General features: G+C 36.7%; 1 protein-coding gene across 1 annotated transcript in view; it reads right to left on the reverse strand.

Moving 5' to 3' along the window:
• LOC128378611 (NACHT, LRR and PYD domains-containing protein 3-like) overlaps window positions 1–18,915 on the reverse strand; it is a 123,469-nt gene that overhangs the window by 23,513 nt on the left and 81,041 nt on the right. The window contains exon 14 of the mRNA XM_053338180.1: window positions 13,043–13,216. Coding sequence (XP_053194155.1) covers window positions 13,043–13,216 — 174 coding nt within the window. The remainder of the gene's footprint in view (window positions 1–13,042; window positions 13,217–18,915) is intronic.

Here is an 18,915-nt window from a genome sequence, read left to right on the forward strand (position 1 = left end):
TGTTAGCTTGTCTGTGTTATGCTAGCGGGAGGTACAGAGGGAGCTACAGGTGTGTTCAGGGTCGCAGTCAGACAGTCGGACACAGCACTTCCGGCCCGCTGCAGACGTTGGTTGAACATTAATACATCGCTGTAAATGTGTGCGGGAATTTCCCGCATTATAAGTGTTGGATTTACGGGAATCAATTAAATTGTGCGCAATACCCGCGCGGTAAATTCTGGCCCCGATTATTTATTATTGTACAGCGGCAGCGTGTCTTTCTGTCTCTCTCTTGTATAATCATGGACCTTGTTGGGACCAGTAGTCCTCATGGAGAACAAAGTCCGGTCAGATTTCTTAAAAGGAGTTGTGTGTAATATTTTCCCCCGAGAGTCTCTTTTTTTTTTTTTTTTTTTTTAAGATTTTTTTGGTCATAGACGCCTTCATTCAACAGTAGACAGGCTGCAGCTGGAGAGTCTCATTTTTCATAGTAATCTCTTTTCAACACCTTGGTTTTATGGTTCACTCTAAAGATCCATTATTCATTTTAATCCACTAACAATGTTTTTATCCAAGAGTTTGCTGAGTTTTTACATCACTGTGAGGACGCAGAAACCAGGAAAAGAACAACAGGAAACTACTTTTGAAGAAGTTAAACTGTGTGATTTTATATTTTTCTGACACAGTTTAATCAACTAAACAATTCAACTTAAAAATAATCATCAGATTGATCAATAATGACAGTAATCATTATTTACAGTCCTGATATTAACACTCACCTGCCTCAGAGTTTTTCTTCCTTCTTTTCTGTGAAATGGCGTCTGACTGAATACTTTCGATTTTAACTTCCTCCTTTACCTCTACAGGAAGTCACTGTGTGTGTGTGTGTGTGTGTGTGTGTGTGTGTGTGTTTGTGTGTGTGTGTGTGTGTGTGTGTGTGTGTGTGAAATACAGCATTTAATCTCTAATGTTTACAAAAGTAGTATCAGAGGTGTGTTGGTGTGTGTACGTAGATAAAAAAGACTACGATGACAGTTAGGAGGAAGAGAGGGAAGCATCTCCAGTTTGAGACAAATAAAACATTACAGTGTGTTGATCAGTGCTGAGACACTTTACTGAAGTAAGAGAAGCAATACTGTGATATAAATATATAATATTCTCCATTATAAGTAACTGCAGTGGAAATATCACGTAGGTTAAATAAAAGCATATCAATAAGCTTTAAACAGGCCTGATACATGGATTTGTTTCATGTTATCCTGACGTTTTATCAGTATGACAAGATATAAAACTTCTTGTAATAACCTTTATATTATTTCACCAAACCTTCCATATTTCACAAAATCAATGAAATCATCATTAAAACAAACTTTCTTGTTATAACATAATCAGTTGTTATAACAAGAAGTTTCCATATGTTGTTAAAACTAGAAAAAGATCCAGTCAGTGCTTAAAAAGATGATATTATAGCATGTATCTGCTAGAAAAAGTTACATTTACTGGTTTATATGATGTGATCAGCAGAGCAAACTTCTAAATAAGAGAACTTTAACTTGTGATACTTACATTTTGCTGCTAATACCTCTGAACTTCTACTTCAGTAAGGGTTTTAAATGCAGGGCTTTTACTTGTAATGAAGTATATTTTCATTTTCTTTGTGGTTTTTACACTTTTCCTGAAGTAAAACATCCCAGTTCTTCTGCTCTTAGTGTGTCACATGTACAGTTTGATCATTTCTATTGCAGAGACTCTTCTCTCTCTCTTTTTTTAAAATCATTAATACATTAAAACATTAAAAAATCAATAATACAAATATACACCGATTATATAAATGTAGCTACAGCTCACAAAATATGTTAATCACAGTATAACTAATAAAACTTTAACATTAACTTATATACAAACTGATTTCTATAAACACACACTACTCTAAATAGCCACTAGTCAGCTTAATAACCAGTCACAGGCTTAAAATGTTTAATAATTAAAAACAATTTCTAACTTTAGCGTCGTTAGCACCAACGGCTACCAACAGCTACCAACGGTCGCCAACGCGGCTAGCGCTAACTATTTGTTCTTCTTTTTCTTAAACTTATTGACTTTGCCGGTTAATAATGTCATATTTATAGAAAAACAAGTTGCAATTAACAACTCACCAAGATGTTCTCGGGCAAAGAGCAGCAGGACTGTGAGTGCTCCAGGTTATATTAGTTTGTTCTTGTGTTTGGTCGGCTCTATCAGTCTGGGTATCTGTCTGGATCAGGTGCTGCTCTGATAGAGAGCTGTTGCCTAGCAACACGCTCTTTTATAGTCAGGGAGCTGCTTTAACGGTTATTATCTTAATACACTTTTACATTAACTATATATTTGTTTTATTTATTCATTAAGTTTTAAAAATCACGTCCACATAAATTCACCTTTCTCTAATCAATGTTCTTGTTGATCTAATTTATCTAATAACAGTGTTTTGGTAACTAGGGGTTACACTTTACTGACAGGAATGATGTGTTTTATATATTTTATATATTTTTTTTTTTAAATTAATTATTTTATGATTTGTGTATTTTGCTGCCTTGTGAAGCACTTTGTAACTTGGATTTTGAAAAGTTTTCTGTAAATAAAAGTATTGTTATTATTATTATTTTATATTCATATTATCATATTATTATTTTACTATCATATTAATATTATTATCGTATTATTAATATAATGATTATCCTTCTTTATTACTTATTATTATTACTATCATTATTACCATTATTTAGCCTATTGTCAAGTTATGTCATCTTCAACCACAACTTTGCCCAAACTTGAAAAACTGCTTTGTTGACTTTAAAAGGGATGCAAGGGACAACTCAACTCCATTCCATAGTTTCATTTTTTATTTTCCTTGAAGGTGGGTTTGGTTTTGTCGGTTAACAGGTCAGAACAGATAATGGATGGATCAGGGTAGGGTGGAGTAGGTTGATAATCTACGATAACAGAGAATGTGAATTAGTTTCAAATCAATCAATAAACATTTTCTTCAAAAGATTTCTAAATAAATGTGAATGTACAAATGTAAGTAATAATTCAAATTAACTTAAGTCTCATTTGTTACATTAACTGAAAGTATTACAGTACATTTTTCAATCATTTAACTACTCCATAAATAATATATATAGGCAATAAAGTAAATCACTTAAATCATGATACAACCAATTCAACTTAATTTACTTTGCCTACAAATTTCACAAAATATCCACAATTAAAATTTGATTTCCCCTACCAGTTGCGTCCTTCGGTCAACCAACAGTTGCGGTCGTGTGTGAGGTGAGAGGGCCTGACTGAAAGTGCAGACAAACATTTCAAACCTCCTGGGTGTGCAGGTGAATGTGGTCCACTTCCTGTTCCTGTTCCTGATTATTTTGGTATTTTGGCTCTGGGGTCGCCCTCTGCAGGTTTGGAGGGATAGGGTTCTTTTTCCCTTTTTCTTTTCCTTCTCAGTTGACACAACACCTATTGTAGATGTTGCAGTTTGACACTGCACGTCTGTAATCAATAGAAACAGACACAAGCACTTTAAGAGGTTTAGTTTTGCTTTAGTCTAATGTTGAACAAAAGTCTCATTTCTTTTCTTTTCTTTGAATACTTTGAATCCACCTGCAGGTTGATGCATCAAGCTGTTATGTTAAGTTTTTAAGCTTTTACTCCACTTCATTCAGACAGTGGAGCAGCAGTGTGAGTTATTATAGTTACTATGGTAACAGTGTGAGTTAGTCATATCAAGTGATATCTGACACATTTACAGTCTTTTTAGCATCAGATTCCCTCTTAGTGTTTCCTGTTTCTCTGTGGTGGAAGTATAGTAACAACAAGACTTTGCTACTAAAAACACTGTAACGTTGAAACATAGAAGATGAAGATTTGACTCATTTGGACGATGAAGCTTCATATTAGCTTCAGATCAACTTTTAAATCCATGTTTCCACAGAAGGAGGATTGTGGATTTAGTCCTCCATCACTTCCTGTAAACATGATGAAGGATCTAATGGTCAGTATGAACAGGAGGAATCATTACAGCAAGAAAAACTGCTTTAAAGTTCATTTAGGATCCTGACTGTTGTTTTAAGACACTTGAAAAAAAAGTGAACTCCTCCTTTAATGCATGTTTCTCTTTGCTGCAGAGTTTTATTCATTTTCTATTAATGTTCCTCACTTTTAAACTTCTGCCCTACAGACACCTTTTTCTGAACATGGCTGATTATTTTCTCCATTTAACTTTTTGTTAATAAAATATCAGAAATGTTCAGTTTATAATAAATTTAAACAGAGAAAAGCAGAAAATCATCATATGAGAGAAGCTGGAGCCACACAGTGTTTAACATTTTAGTTTGATAAAAAATGAGAATATGTATAAACATGCAAACACAGTCCTGGTTTATACTTGAGTTTGGCTTGTTTTTGTGTTCCTGGCTGCTTCCTTCTTTCCTCCACAGTCACACACTGCAGGACTGTAACTCAGCTGCAGCATCAACTACTGTCAAACAAGTATTTCTACACTGTGCTACTACTTGGAGTTTGTGTGTTTCCTCCTGCGCTGACTGTAGGTGAGTGTTTTGTCCAGCAGGTGTCGCTGCTGCATCAAACATGTTGATTAATGATGTTTGTATTGTTTCAGTCACAGTTTATCAGCCAGGGTCAGATCAGATAAGAGCATGTTTACTATTTATTTTTACATCCAGCCTGCAAATTAAAGATTTATTTGTATATTTTATTGAGACTATTTGTAAGGGACCATGTACAGAATGAAACATAAATGTTACCTCTTGATGTGCTGTAGCAGAGTTAGCTTACAGCTCATTTTCATCTGCAGTCCCTCAGCAGGTCATAATTAAAACATATGAACAGAAACAGAATAGCACAAAACAAAAAAAACATAATCCAAAGACAGAGACAGCAGCACATCACACAGGATTTACACAAGCAACATGAACAATTAAAGATGCTTATTTAAATTCTGTGTGGAAGCAACATGAAACGCTGCTGCTGCTGAGAGAAAATGAGGTTTGAGCATCCAGATTTAGAAATATGGAAGTCCTGAGTCCAAATTCATCCAGAAGAACCAGTTTGACTCCCTTTCTTCCTTCCTTCCTTCCTTCCATCTGTCCTTCCTACCTTCCTTTTATCCTTTCTTTGTTCCTTCCTTCCTTTCTTCCTTCCATCTGTCCTTCCTCCCTTTCTTCCATCTGCCCTTCCTCCCTTTCTTCCTTCCTTCCATCCATCTGTCCTTCCTACCTTCCTTTTATCCTTTCTTTGTTCCTCCCTTCCTTCCTTCCATCTGTCCTTCATACCTTTCTTCCTTCTGCCCTTCCTCCCTTTCTTCCTTCCTTCCTTCCTTCTGTCCGTCCTACCTTCCTTTCTTCATTCTGCCATTCCTTCATATGTCCTTCCTACCTTCCTTTTATCCTTTCTTTGTTCCTTCCTTCCTTCCTTCCTTCCTTCCTACCTTTCTTCCTTCTGCCCTTCCTCCCTTTCTTCCTTCCTTCCTTCCATCTGTCCTTCCTACCTTCCTTTTATCCTTTCTTTGTTCCTTCGTTCCTTTCTTCCTTCCATCTGTCCTTCCTCCCTTTCTTCCTTCCTTTCTTCATTCTGTCATTCCTTCATATGTCCTTCCTACCTTCCTTGTATCCTTTCTTTGTTCCTTCCTTCCTTCCATCTGTCCTTCCTACCTTTCATCCTTCTGCCCTTCCTACCTTTCTTCCTTCCTTCCATCTGTCCTTCCTACCTTCCTTGTATCCTTTCTTTGTTCCTTCCTTCCTTCCATCTGTCCTTCATACCTTTCTTCCTTCTGCCCTTCCCCCCTTTCTTCCTTCCTTCCTTCCATCTGTCCTTCCTTCCTTCCTTTTATCCTGTCTTTGTTCCTTCCTTCCTTCCTTCCTTCCATCTGTCCTTCCTACCTTTCTTCCTTCTGCCCTTCCTCCCTTTCTTCCTTCCTTCCTTCCTTCTGTCCGTCCTACCTTCCTTTTATCCTTTCTTTGTTCCTTCCTTCCTTTCTTCCTTCCATCTGTCCTTCCTCCCTTTCTTCCTTCCTTTCTTCATTCTGTCATTACTTCATATGTCCTTCCTACCTTCCTTTTATCCTTTCTTTGTTCCTTCCTCCCTTTCTTCCTTCCTTTCTTCATTCTGTCATTCCTACCTTCTTTTTATCCTTTCTTTGTTCCTTCCTTCCTTCCATCTGTCCTTCCTTCCTTTCTTCCTTCCATCTGTCCTTCCTCCCTTTCTTCATTCTGTCATTCCTTCATATGTCCTTCCTACCTTCCTTGTATCCTTTCTTTGTTCCTTCCTTCCTTCCTTCCATCTGTCCTTCCTACCTTTCTTCCTTCTGCCCTTCCTCCCTTTCTTCCTTCCTTCCATCTGTCCTTCCTACCTTCCTTTTATCCTTTCTTTGTTCCTTCCTTCCTTCCTTCCTTCCATCTGTCCTTCCTACCTTTCTTCCTTCCTTTCTTCATTCTGCCATTCCTTCATATGTCCTTCCTACCTTCCTTTTATCCTTTCTTTGTTCCTTCCTTCCTTCCTTCCATCTGTCCTTCATACCTTTCTTCCTTCTGCCCTTCCTCCCTTTCTTCCTTCCTTCCATCTGTCCTTCCTACCTTCTTTTTATCCTTCCTTCCTTCCTTTCTTCCTTCCTTACGTCTGTCTTTCCTTCCTTCCCTTCTTATTTCCTTCCTTCCTTCCTTTCTTCCTTCTGCCCTTCTTCCCTTTCTTCCTTCCTTCCATCTGTCTTTCCTTCCTTCCTTCCCTTCTTATTTCCTTCCTTCCTTCCTTTCTTCCTTCTGCCCTCCTTCCCTTTCTTCCTTCCTTCCATCTGTCTTTCCTTCCTTCCCTTCTTATTTCCTTCCTTCCTTCCTTCTTTCCTTCCCTTCTTATTTCCTTCCTTCCTTCTTTCCTTCCTTCCTTCCTTCCTTCCTACCTTTCTTCCTTCTGCCCTTCCTCCCTTTCTTCCTTCCTTCCATCTGTCTTTCCTTCCTTCCCTTCTTATTTCCTTCCTTCCTTCCTTCCTTCTTTCCATCTGTCCTTCCTACCTTTCTTCCTTCCTTCCTTCCTTCCTTGTTTCCTTCTGCCCTTCTTCCCTTTCTTCCTTCCTTCCATCTGTCTTTCCTTCCTTCCCTTCTTATTTCCTTCCTTCCTTCCTTCCTTTCTTCCTTCTGCCCTTCCTCCCATCTGTCTTTCCTTCCTTCCCTTCTTATTTCCTTCCTTCCTTCCTTCCTTCCTTCCTTCCTTCCCTTCTTATTTCCTTCCTTCCTTCCTTCCTCCCTTTCTTCCTTCCTTCCATCTGTCTTTCCTTCCTTCCCTTCTTATTTCCTTCCTTCTTTCCTTCCATCTGTCCTTCCTACCTTTCTTCCTTCTGCCCTTCCTCCCTTTCTTCCTTCCTTCCATCTGTCTTTCCTTCCTTCCCTTCTTATTTCCTTCCTTCTTTCCTTTCATCTGTCCTTCCTACCTTTCTTCCTTCTGCCCTTCCTCCCTTTCTTCCTTCCTTCCATCTGTCGTTCCTTCCTTCCCTTCTTATTTCCTTCCTCCATCCTTCCTTCCTTCCTTCCTTTCCTTACTTCCATCTGTTCTTCCTCCCTGCCTTCCTTCTTTCCTTCCCCCACCCCCCTTTCTTCTTCCTTCCTTCCTTCTTTCCTCCGTCCTTCCTTCCTTCCTTCCTCCCTTCCTTTCAATGAGTGTCCTATAAAGGGTTAATGTAGGGAAGGAAGGAAGGAAGGAAGGAAGGAAGGAAAGGAATAAAGTAGTGACTCAGGCAATATGCTCTTCCTCAGACGGCTATAAAAAATATCTTGGTAAAATGGTCACATTCACCCATTCCCTCCTCCTCTCCTCCTTTCCTTCTTTCCTTCCTCCATCCTTCCTTCCTTACTTCCCTTATTTCCATTTGTCCTTTCTCCCTCCCTCCTTCTCTCCTTCCTTCCTTCCTTTCCTTATTTCCATCTGTTCTTACTCCCTCCCTTCCTTCTTTCTTTCCCCATCCCCCTTTCTTCTTCCTTCCTTCCTTCCCTCCCTCCCTCCTTCTCTCTTTCTTCCCTCCCCCCACCTTCTTTCCTCCGTCCTTCCTTCCTTTCCTTCCTCCCTACCTTTTTTCTTCCCTTCTTCTTTTCCTTTCTCCCTCCCTCGTTCCTTATTTCCTCCGTCCTTCCTTCCTTCCTTTCATCTGTCCTTCCTCCCTCCCTCCTTCTCTCCTCCCTTCCTCCCCCTTTCTTCTTCCATTCCTTCCTTCCATCTGTTCTTCCTCCCTCCCTCCTTCTCTCCTCCCTTCCTTCTTTCCTTCCTTCCCTTACTTCCATCTGTTCTTCCTCCCTCCCTCCTTCTCTCCTCCCTTCCTTCTTTCCTTCCTTCCTTCCTTTCCTTACTTCCATCTGTTCTTACTCCCTCCCTCCTTCTCTCCTCCCTTCCTTCTTTCCTTCCTTCCTTCCTTCCTTTCATTACTGCTAATCAAGGACGTGCACAGGTATGGGCTATTGTTGCCCGGGCAACAGCCCATTTGCCCTCTTTGGCTGAGCTCTCCCTCCAGAGGGAAAAAAGAAAGTTTTTCAAAATGTATTAATTTAGCAGTTGTATAAATAAATAACAGCAGCGATTAGACCAAATTAAAACCATATAACCCAAACTTTTATTATTTTTTGATTGCCAGGCCTCTGTGTGTCACAGTGGGAGAGGTCCAGAGCAGTGATGAGCTGGTTATGCAAGGTTATGTATTGTTATATAACTTTGGTAAGTTACCTGCCTGGTTACCTGTCTGCACACATAATATACCAAAACCAAAAATATATTGAAGTTTAAAAAAAAGATAAAAAGGTGAAGAATAATGCCAAGTACCAAATTACCACTGTTTAATATTTACAGCTGAGACTGTGAGAAAACTACAACACGTCATCATCATTTCTACTTTGCTGCTCTGACTGTGGTAAAACAGCGACGTCTCACTCTCTCCCAGCAGTAATCCTTCTCCTGCTGAAAGTCACAGTCAATTCTCTTCTGCTTCATTCATTAGTTTTAGTCCTCCTTAACTCTCAGTGTGATTCTGAGACGCTTGATAAATATGAGCCCAGCTCAGAGTCTGACTTATAACACCTGTTTTTATCTTTATCTACATCAAACAGCTCATATATAACACATGTGTAAAGTTCTGACTTCAGCTAAATCCAGAGATAACTGTTCAGTTTGTAGTCAGTTAAGAGACTTAAGTGAAGATGATAAAATCCAGATCCAGACTCCAGATGGATCATCAGGATCCAGCTGATCCTCTCTCAACACTCCTGGATGTTGACTCTCACTCTGACAGAGATCATCACCAGCTGATGAGAGAAGAAGAAACAACAGAGGAGATAAATGAGTGTTTAGTGAGACTCACTTCATCAGCTGTCAGTCAGTGATGCAGCACATCCAGTATAAAGAGCAGCAGGGACTTCAGTCCTGTTCAGACCAGAAGTGGAACAGCTGTGCAGCGTAGCTTGCTTCCTTTCAGCTCTCATGTTAACGTGTTGGAGTGAACACACTGAGCTCCAAGCTCACACACCTGCACACACTTTTACTATCAAGTGTGTTTCCTCTGCAGATTTCACTGAAGTACACAGAGGAAATAAAGTGCAGAGAGTCATGAACACATCATTACTGCAGAAACAGAGACATCCACTCATCAGTTTACTGATGGATTTACTGCTGATACATGTCAACTCTTATCAAAGTTTAAAGCTACAGAGTCTCTGTGGGATTTGAAGACGTTTCCTGCTGTTAAATCATCACATGCAGCCTGGTCGCCACAATTGTTTGTTTCTACAAACCAAGAACATGATGAATCTCTACGTTTCAACAATATGAATCATATCAACATTAGTAAAGTGATGTAGATCAGATTTGATGGTGTGACAGTTTGATGATGAGGACCACTGTCTCTATACATGTTGTAAGGCTGTCAGCTGTAATCCAGCTTTATTTCCTGCAGACATCAACACAACAACAACAGTCGTCTTCACATCAACTCAAACACATGATCACAACAAGCTTCTGGCTCATCTGATTGGCTGACTGTTCTCTCTCTGTCTTTCTGTCCAATCCTGAAGCCTGTCACCATTCTCCTCTCACAGCTTCACTGAGGAAAGCAGCACTGAGAAGGTTGGAGCTTCACCAGGAAATACTGGATCTTTGCTTTCATACTGACTGTGTTTAATACTAAACTGCTGAAACCAGCACAGACTGACTCCAACTCTCTACTGACCTCAGAAACTCCAGTCTGCAGCGTGGACTCTTCTTAAGATCAGACAGCAGCTTCACGTCTGAATCCTTCAGGTTGTTGTAACTCAGATCCAGATTTCTCAGATGGGAGGGGTTGGACTTCAGAGCTGCAGCCAGAGAAGCACAGCTGGTCTCTGACAAACTGCAGCGCCACAATCTGAATAAAGAATAAAAGAGGTCACTTTAAAAGACAAAGTTGATGCTTGAAATCATTCAGTGTTTCATGTTGTTTCAATGTTTCATAATCTGTTCAGAGCTGAAGAAGTTTAGAAAGTACAAGTTTAGAAAATGGAAACTCCATGAACAGGATGCAGGTTAAAAACTGTCAAATACAAACAGTGAAAAGGAGCTCTCATTAATATCAATGACTTCATGCTGCTACTTCAACAAGTTACAAGTAATGCAATAAAAAGTATTTTTTAAAGGAACGAGAACTTTTCATTTTCCTTTTTTTAAACTGAACTTCTACTCTTTAATAATCTACTTTTCACTTTTCTACATTTGCCATTTATAGCTTCATTACAACCAGTCTGCTCTAAATGTGGGGACTGAGTGTAGACTGTGGTCAAGCTAACCGCCTTTTAAATTCTGTTGCACTGTTACTGCAGTAATTACGGTAGTCTAAAAGCACTCCTTAGGCATCGCCTTTAGGCTACCGTAATTACTATAGTACCAGCTGCCTGGAAGAAAAGTAAGCCCCACCTCTCTTTTTATCATGATGAGACTTTTCATGTGTAACCTTAATCTTTGATGTTATGATGATGATATTAACTTATCTTGTAGCTAGTAGTCTGCTGGGCTTTTAAAATGAGGTACATTAAACAGTTAACCTAATGTAATGCCAAATTCAACATTAAGGTCATTAAATTTGACTGTTCTGGGACAGATAACGAAATGGAAAAGGAGAAAGGTAGGTGAGGAAGAGATGGAGAGAGAGTGTGAGATTGTTTATATCTCAGTTGTAAAGGCTATCTTTATTTTGTTTGATTAGCCTACCTGCTCTACGCCATTCATTAAAAAATAGATTTTATCAATAAGTGCTGTTTTGCACTTGTCCACACAGCCTAAAAATATTAAAATTAAAAGTTGTAATTTATTAACCAGGTACTTTTTTACTTTACTTGTGTCATTTTTAATGGGAGTACTTTTACTTGAGTATTGATTTTCAGTACTCTACCCACCACTGATCACTTGCAAGGGCTTCATCATTATGCACATTTAAAAAGAAACATGAATGCTATCCCATAAAGCAACACATGGACTGTCAGTAGCTGCTGTTTCAACTTTATCACTTTGAGCACAGACAGCAGAAACTGAAAGTGTAGAAAAGGCCCCAAAGTTACATGTTAGATTGTTAAGTATTGTTCTGTTCTCTGTCTGATAAGCTGTCAGTGTAAATGACTCTTATAGTGGTCTGTTCATAATAATTTTATACAAAACTTTATTTTCCTTTAGTTCCCTTAGACATCCACTTCCTGTAAGCTTTTATTTTGACAGTGCATTTTTTTAATGTTTTGGATCCTTTATTTTGAAGCCTTTCTCAGCCAAACAGGAAGTAGATGTAACTGTCGTCTGAGAGTCGGTACCTTGACATAAAAAGTGGTTAATTAACGGTGTGGATGAAAGAGTTTTTATAAGTTATTTTTGTGATAAGTTAGTGAGACATCTTGGATGATTAAGCACCTAGCTTGAATGGGAACAAGGTATTGTGTGTTTTGTACTTTATTAATGTATTATATGTAATATATTTATGTTTAGTGATATTTGTTCTTACCCTGTAACGGTTGAAGATAATGATCAAATGTATATTAGTCTGGTATTATTATGCATATTACAGCATATGGGTAATATATGTATGTGTTATCCTTCATTCAGTTTTATATGTTTGTTATCATTTCTTTATACGAAACTACACAACAATAGCATCCAGCTGTTACTGCATGTGTCTCTGTATGTGTTGCTGCTAAAGGAGAAGTAAAGGAAGTAAACATCACATCTACTTCTCTCAGCCCTTTATTCATCCATACTCTGGAAACGTGGCCTTAAGTGTTCTGGCCAACACAGCGGGGTGAACCTAGAGACTAAACACTGAACTAGCACCCAGGCTGCTCATTTTATTATTAGCTCCACTACACAAAGTCTGCTCATTAGTTAATGTGCACTGTTTGTATTTGTGTTGACATCAGTCTGATACTGCAGACAGCTGCTGGCTGCCGTTAGCTCCCCTGCAGGTAGAGACACTCTGAATACAGTAGAATCTGATCACTGTTCAGTCCACTTCCACAGTTTCACATCTAGCAGTCAGAGATAATATCTTGTTAAAAAACACAAACTGAGAGCTCAGATCAGTGTGTGGAGTCTTTTTTCAGTGTGTTCCTCTTGTAGATGTGATCTGTAGATCTCCTACGAGACAGCCAGAGTCAGCTGATCATCCTGAGTCACCACAGTCCCGTAAACTGCAGCGAGTCCACAGACTGAAACTATTCACATCACAGTTTACAGGACAGTCATGACTCAAGGCGGTTAATATAGCAGCTAGCATCTACACTACTTTAAACTTAAAATAAGAGTTTTGTGCACATTATAATAACTCTGTTTCCACAAACAGTGAACATGTTCTACAGTTTCTTTATGAATCAGTCATCTTTTATAACTACAGACTAAACTGTTCAGTTAAATACTGAAAATATAGAAAAACATTAACTTCATGGATGTAAGTTATGTTTGTTCATAAATTAGTTCAGTTGTTAAACATTAAGATCAACAATAGTAACAGACAGTCAGAACTGACCCCAGATACTCCAGTCTACAGTGTGGACTCTTCAGAAGATCACACAGCTGCTCCACGTCTGAATCCTGCAGCTTGTTGTTACTCAGATCCAGATATCTCAGATGGGAGGGGTTAGATTTCAGAGCTGAGATCAGAGAAGCACAGCTGGTCTCTGACAAACTGCAGCCCCACAATCTGAATAAAGAATAAATGATGTAGATTAAAAATCAATTTATAATCCAATCAGATGTGTTCAGATTTTAAATGTGTAGTTCAACATTACTATGTCCTCAATGAGTCTGTGTGTGTGTGTGTGTGTGTGTTTGTGTGTGTGTGTGTGTGTGTGTGTGTGTGTTCTGAAGGATCAGACATTATTCATTAAAACACATTAAAGAATATAATAAAGAAATATTTCTCCTTCATCAAGTAAACTTGATCAGTTTCAGACAGATATTAGTTGAGAGGATCTTCTGTATACAGATGTGACTCTTTACCAAAAATTATAAACATTCATTTACTTTAACAACTAACAGTGAACATTTTCTACAGTTTCTTTATGAATCATGTGGCACGCTGGACATTTCATGAGTTAAGGTGGTTTCCAGAATTGTGTTTATATTAGTTTCTGTTATTAACTTCCCCCCGCCCCCCCCACCATTATTTTTCTGATTATTATTTTAATGCTTGTGTAAATAGGAGAACACTCACCTGATTTCAGTTTGCTTGCTTAGTTATACTACTTTCCACCAATAGATGGCGCTAGCAGCCTTGTAATATGAATGACTGACTGTAATCCTTCCTTTAAAAAAAAGTAAGCTACAGGAAGTGACATAACAGGAAGTTGCTTTGTTTACCTATGTCACAATAAGAGTATGGTAGTGTGCTCAGTCTTATTAAGTTATGAAGTTAGTTATATTTGTTTCTAGCCCTTTGAGAGGAAATATAAATAAGTGAACATGTTATATATAATAGTTAGAACGTATACTGTTCATGTGTTACTGACCTCATTACTTACCTGATTAGTTCTGTCACATTCAGTATTTACATCATTTGAATCATACTTACCTGTGAATACTTACATGTAGATCTACAAATATTAGATTGGTGGTTCTAGCCATGATAAGATAACTTGTCCATGTGATAAGTTATTCTGTATTGTTTATTAATGAATGCTTTTCTGTGTTTTTATATGTCCGTTTCAGTTTCAAACTTTCTGGTATTAAATCCTGATCAACTACAACACCGGCCTGTTCCTTGGAGGATATGATGCAAGGGAGAGTTTAGCTGGCTGTGAATCTCAATACACGACAAGAGTCACATTAAGATCAACAATAGTAACAGACAGTCAGTGAACTGACCTCAGATCCTTCAGTCTACAGTGTGGACTCTTCAGAAGATCACACAGCTGCTCCACGTCTGAATCCTGCAGCTTGTTGAGACCCAGATCCAGATGTCTCCATTGGGAGGGATTGGCCTTCAGAGCTGAGATCAGAGAAGCACAGCTGGTCTCTGATAAACTGCAGCCCCTCAATCTGAATGAAGAATAAATGATGTAGATTAAAAATCAATTTATAATCCAATCAGATGTGTTCAGGTTTTAAATGTGTAGTTCAACATTACTATGTCCTCAATGAGTCTCTGTGTGTGTGTGTGTGTGTGTGTGTGGGTGTGTGTGTGTGTGTGTGTGAGTGTGTGGGTGTTCTGAAGGATCAATATCAATGATCAGACATTATTCATTAAAACACATTAAAGAATATAATAAAGAAATATTTCTCCTTCATCATTTAGATTTAATATTTACATTTATATTTAATATTTTTATTAATTTTTAACATTTATATTTATTATTTTATTTATATTTAACATTTATATCAAACATTCATATTTATATTTAATATTTAGACTTATATTTATTTATATGACACAAGACAAAAAGATAAAACCGACTGAATAAAGGCATGATAAGAAAGTGTCATCATGGTTTCAGCTTCCTCAAACAAAACAAACGCTGGTGTCCCTTCCTGCTCAAAACTTTACACTTTTCTTTAAAATTCAGTTTAGAGTCAATAATAGTCCCAAGGGATTTGTAAGATTGCACTTGTTCAATAGTTTGTCCTTTGATGATGGCGGGTTCACGAGTATTGGCATTTTTTATGAAGTCGATGGCAATATTTGGTTTTGGATGGGTTAAGCTGCATTTACATTTATATTTAACATTTATATCTAATATTCATATTTGTATTTAACATTTATATCTAATATTCATATTTATATTAAACATTTATATCTAATATTCATATTTATATTTAATATTTATATTTAATATTCATATTTATGTTTAACATTTATATTTATATTTAGATTTAGATGTAATATTTTGTAGTAAAGATTCACTCCTTTCTTTTATTTATTCCACTTCCTTTTCCTCACTTCACTTCCTGTGTTCTCCTTTCCTTCTCACTGATTGGTTGGTTCACCCTGATTATGTTGATTGATTTCAGCTGTGCACTCAAGCTTTATTTAAAGACAGCCCTCCTTTCCACTCGTTCTCTTTCACCTTCACACAGCGGCACATCTGGAAAGAGTCCACATGTTGTTCTTTGTACATTTAGTTGAATTCAAACCTAATTTACTCTTCAAAGACATGAGGATGATTTGATTTGTGTTCATTTAATCTTGTATCTTTACTTTCAGATATTGAGACCCATGTGTGTCTTTTCTTTCACCTTTTCATTCACATTATTGTTTCCATGAATCCTGACCGATGCCCATCATGATGGCATACCTCCTCTGAACCTCCTAGATTTAGATTTAATATTAACATTTAATATTAACATTTAATATTTATATTTAATATTAACATTTAATATTTATATTTATTAACATTTAATATTTAGATTTAATATTAACATTTATATTTATATTTAATATTAACATTTAATATTTATATTTAATATTAACATTTAATATTTATTAACATTTAACATTTAGATTTACATTTATATTTAATATTAACATTTACATTTATATTTAATAACATTTAAACATTAACATTTACATTTACATTTATATTTATATTTAACATTAACATTTATATTTATATTTAATATTAACATTTAATATTTATATTTAATATTAACATTTAATATTTATATTTAATATTTATTAACATTTAACAATTACATTTAAATTTATATTATTTATATTTAATATTAACATTTACATTTATATTTAATATTAACATTTACATTTATATTTAATATTAACATTTACATTTATATTTAATTTTTAGATTTAACATTTATATTTATTTTTTACGTAAACACATCTTGAACATTTATATATAACATGTTTAACAAGAACTTTCTTAAATGAGAGAAAAATGAGCTAAATATTGTAAAAGTATCAGCTATAAAACTGTAAGTGAAATGATACAATCGGCACCATATTTAATACAGTGTGTAGCTGTGTGCTCACTAGAGTCCCAAAAACTCTTCATCACAGCCGTCACTGTGTGTAAATAGACTACTGCACCCGAGTCACACTTCAGCATCAGTTTGGTCTGTAAATACTGAAACATCACAGCAACTAGTGTCTGAAATACTTCTGATCAACACAATCATTTCTCTGTAACATGCAGCATTAACGCCTCGATTTTCATTAGCTGCAGACACAGCTGGAGCGCAGCGCGTGCTCCACACAGCTGTTTATAGGATGCTATAGTTCATAGTGTGGACGCTCACATCATTATCTTTATAGTTATAGTTATTGTTATAGTTATCATTCTTAGTGTAGACGGCCCTTTACATATCTATGATCATATCCAGATCCAACCTCTCTCTGGATTTTACTGCTGTAGGACTCACTGGTGTATAAGACGCACCTCACTTTGAAATGACACAATATCACACACACACACACACACACACACACACACACACACACCAGAGACTGGATAAAACCACATAAATAAAAGGAGCTAAACATAAATAATTACATTAATAAATAAAAAATAGTTGATTTATAATAATAATAATAATAATAATTAAAAGAACATGACTTCATAAAAATAAATTCTAACCAGAATTAAAAAGTTAGCATTAATACGAGAACATAATAATATAATAACTGAAATTATACAATAAATAGGCTAAATAAACTAAAAGACTAAACGATTCAAAGAGATAAATAAAAGGATAGAATATAATAAAACCTATAAATAAAATGTCATCCAAAGCCAGGCTAAAAGTCTTAAGTTTGCTTTTAAAAATGTCCACACTGGCAGCTGCTCTCAGGTCTTCAGGAAGGCCGTTCCACAGACGTGGAGCAATAATAAAAAGCTGCTTCATGTGTTTTACTTCTAATTTAATGAATAAAAGACCTCTATCTGAAGACCTGAGAGTTCTGGATGGCTCATAAGTTAAAAGCTATCTGATAGATAAGAAGGACTAAGACCATTAAGAGCTTTAAAAACCAATAAAAGAATCTTAAAATGGATCCTGAAGCACACAGGTAACCAGTGCAGAGACTTTAAAATGGCTGTAATGTGAGCTCTCTTTCTGCTCTTCATCAGCACACGTGCAGCTGAGGTCTGGAGTAGTTGTAATGGTGCAATATTCTTTTTAGGAAGACCAGAAAGAAGAGCAATGCAATAATCTACTAACTCGGTGCACTGAGGCTCGTGTCTTTAAAATGTGTAAAAAGATAATACGCGCTGTCCATTTAGTAGTTTACCGTAATGAATGTAATATGAGGAGTTTTAACCCCAGTGTGCAAAATACAGGGAGGAGAAAATGCTAACATGTTATTTAGCACACGCATTGTGATTTACCAAACCTGAAGGTAATGTTGCTGACGGTAACTGTGTCTATAAATAATAAGTTTGAAGGGCAGATATTAACCTGCTGTTACTATGGAGACGAGGAGACGGAGGCACAATGATATAATACACAGAGAACAGACTTTTTCCACCCGTGTTAATATTTGTGGAGTGGAATATTTTGGGTTTTACTAACAGCATTGACTTTGTCACTAATACTCTCCTATAAAATGTTTGTTTCTGGTAATATTAGTTTTGCTGTAACTCAATATATTAGTTAACCTCTTCCACTAGAACCTGATCACATTTCATTTTGTTCTTGCAGCTTTCTGCTCGTCCAAACTCTCCATTAAGACACAAAACCCTCATTTAAATACTGCTGTCTGCACCTGTTGTCATTTGTGCAGTTATTCTTAGTAGATCACCTGCAAAACACACTTTAACCAAACTGTTGCTCTGCACACACAATGTAGTAGCCTTTATTTGGATCTTAGTAAATCAGGCCCTTAGTGTCATTCTTAAAGTCAATCTACTCTAAAGACAACCTCACACTGTTTCACTGTTAGAACAGTTTGATGCTGTTTTGCACATTGTAATTCATGTTTCTTTGTTATATTTTACATTTTGAATGTGATTTGTTTGGAATAGTATTTGTTATGGATAGTTTTTAAAATCTAATTTACAACATTTAATATAAATAAATTGTGAATACATTTGTAATAGTATCTGGTGTTTTACATTCATATTTTAATACATTTTATACTAAACATAATGTAATATAATGGTAATGTTGAAATGATTAAATCTAGCATAATTACACTGAATCATTTATGTGATATACTGCACACAGACCAATCAGAGGTGAAAATGTTGAATTTGGGCTGAATTATAATTGAGCCAAATGATGTGGCTCACTCACTAGAGCCGTAACTCCATCACTACAGCAGAGTGACTTTATCATTGTGTTAATGTGGATCATAATGTCAGCCTTCTGCAGACATCATCCAAATGTGTGTGTGTGTGTGTGTGTGTGTGTGTGTGTGTGTGTGTGTGTGTGTGTGTGTGTGTGTTCTGA

The sequence above is a fragment of the Scomber japonicus genome, chromosome 18 (assembly GCF_027409825.1).
Source record: "Scomber japonicus isolate fScoJap1 chromosome 18, fScoJap1.pri, whole genome shotgun sequence".
NCBI classification, from domain to species: Eukaryota; Metazoa; Chordata; class Actinopteri; order Scombriformes; family Scombridae; genus Scomber; species Scomber japonicus.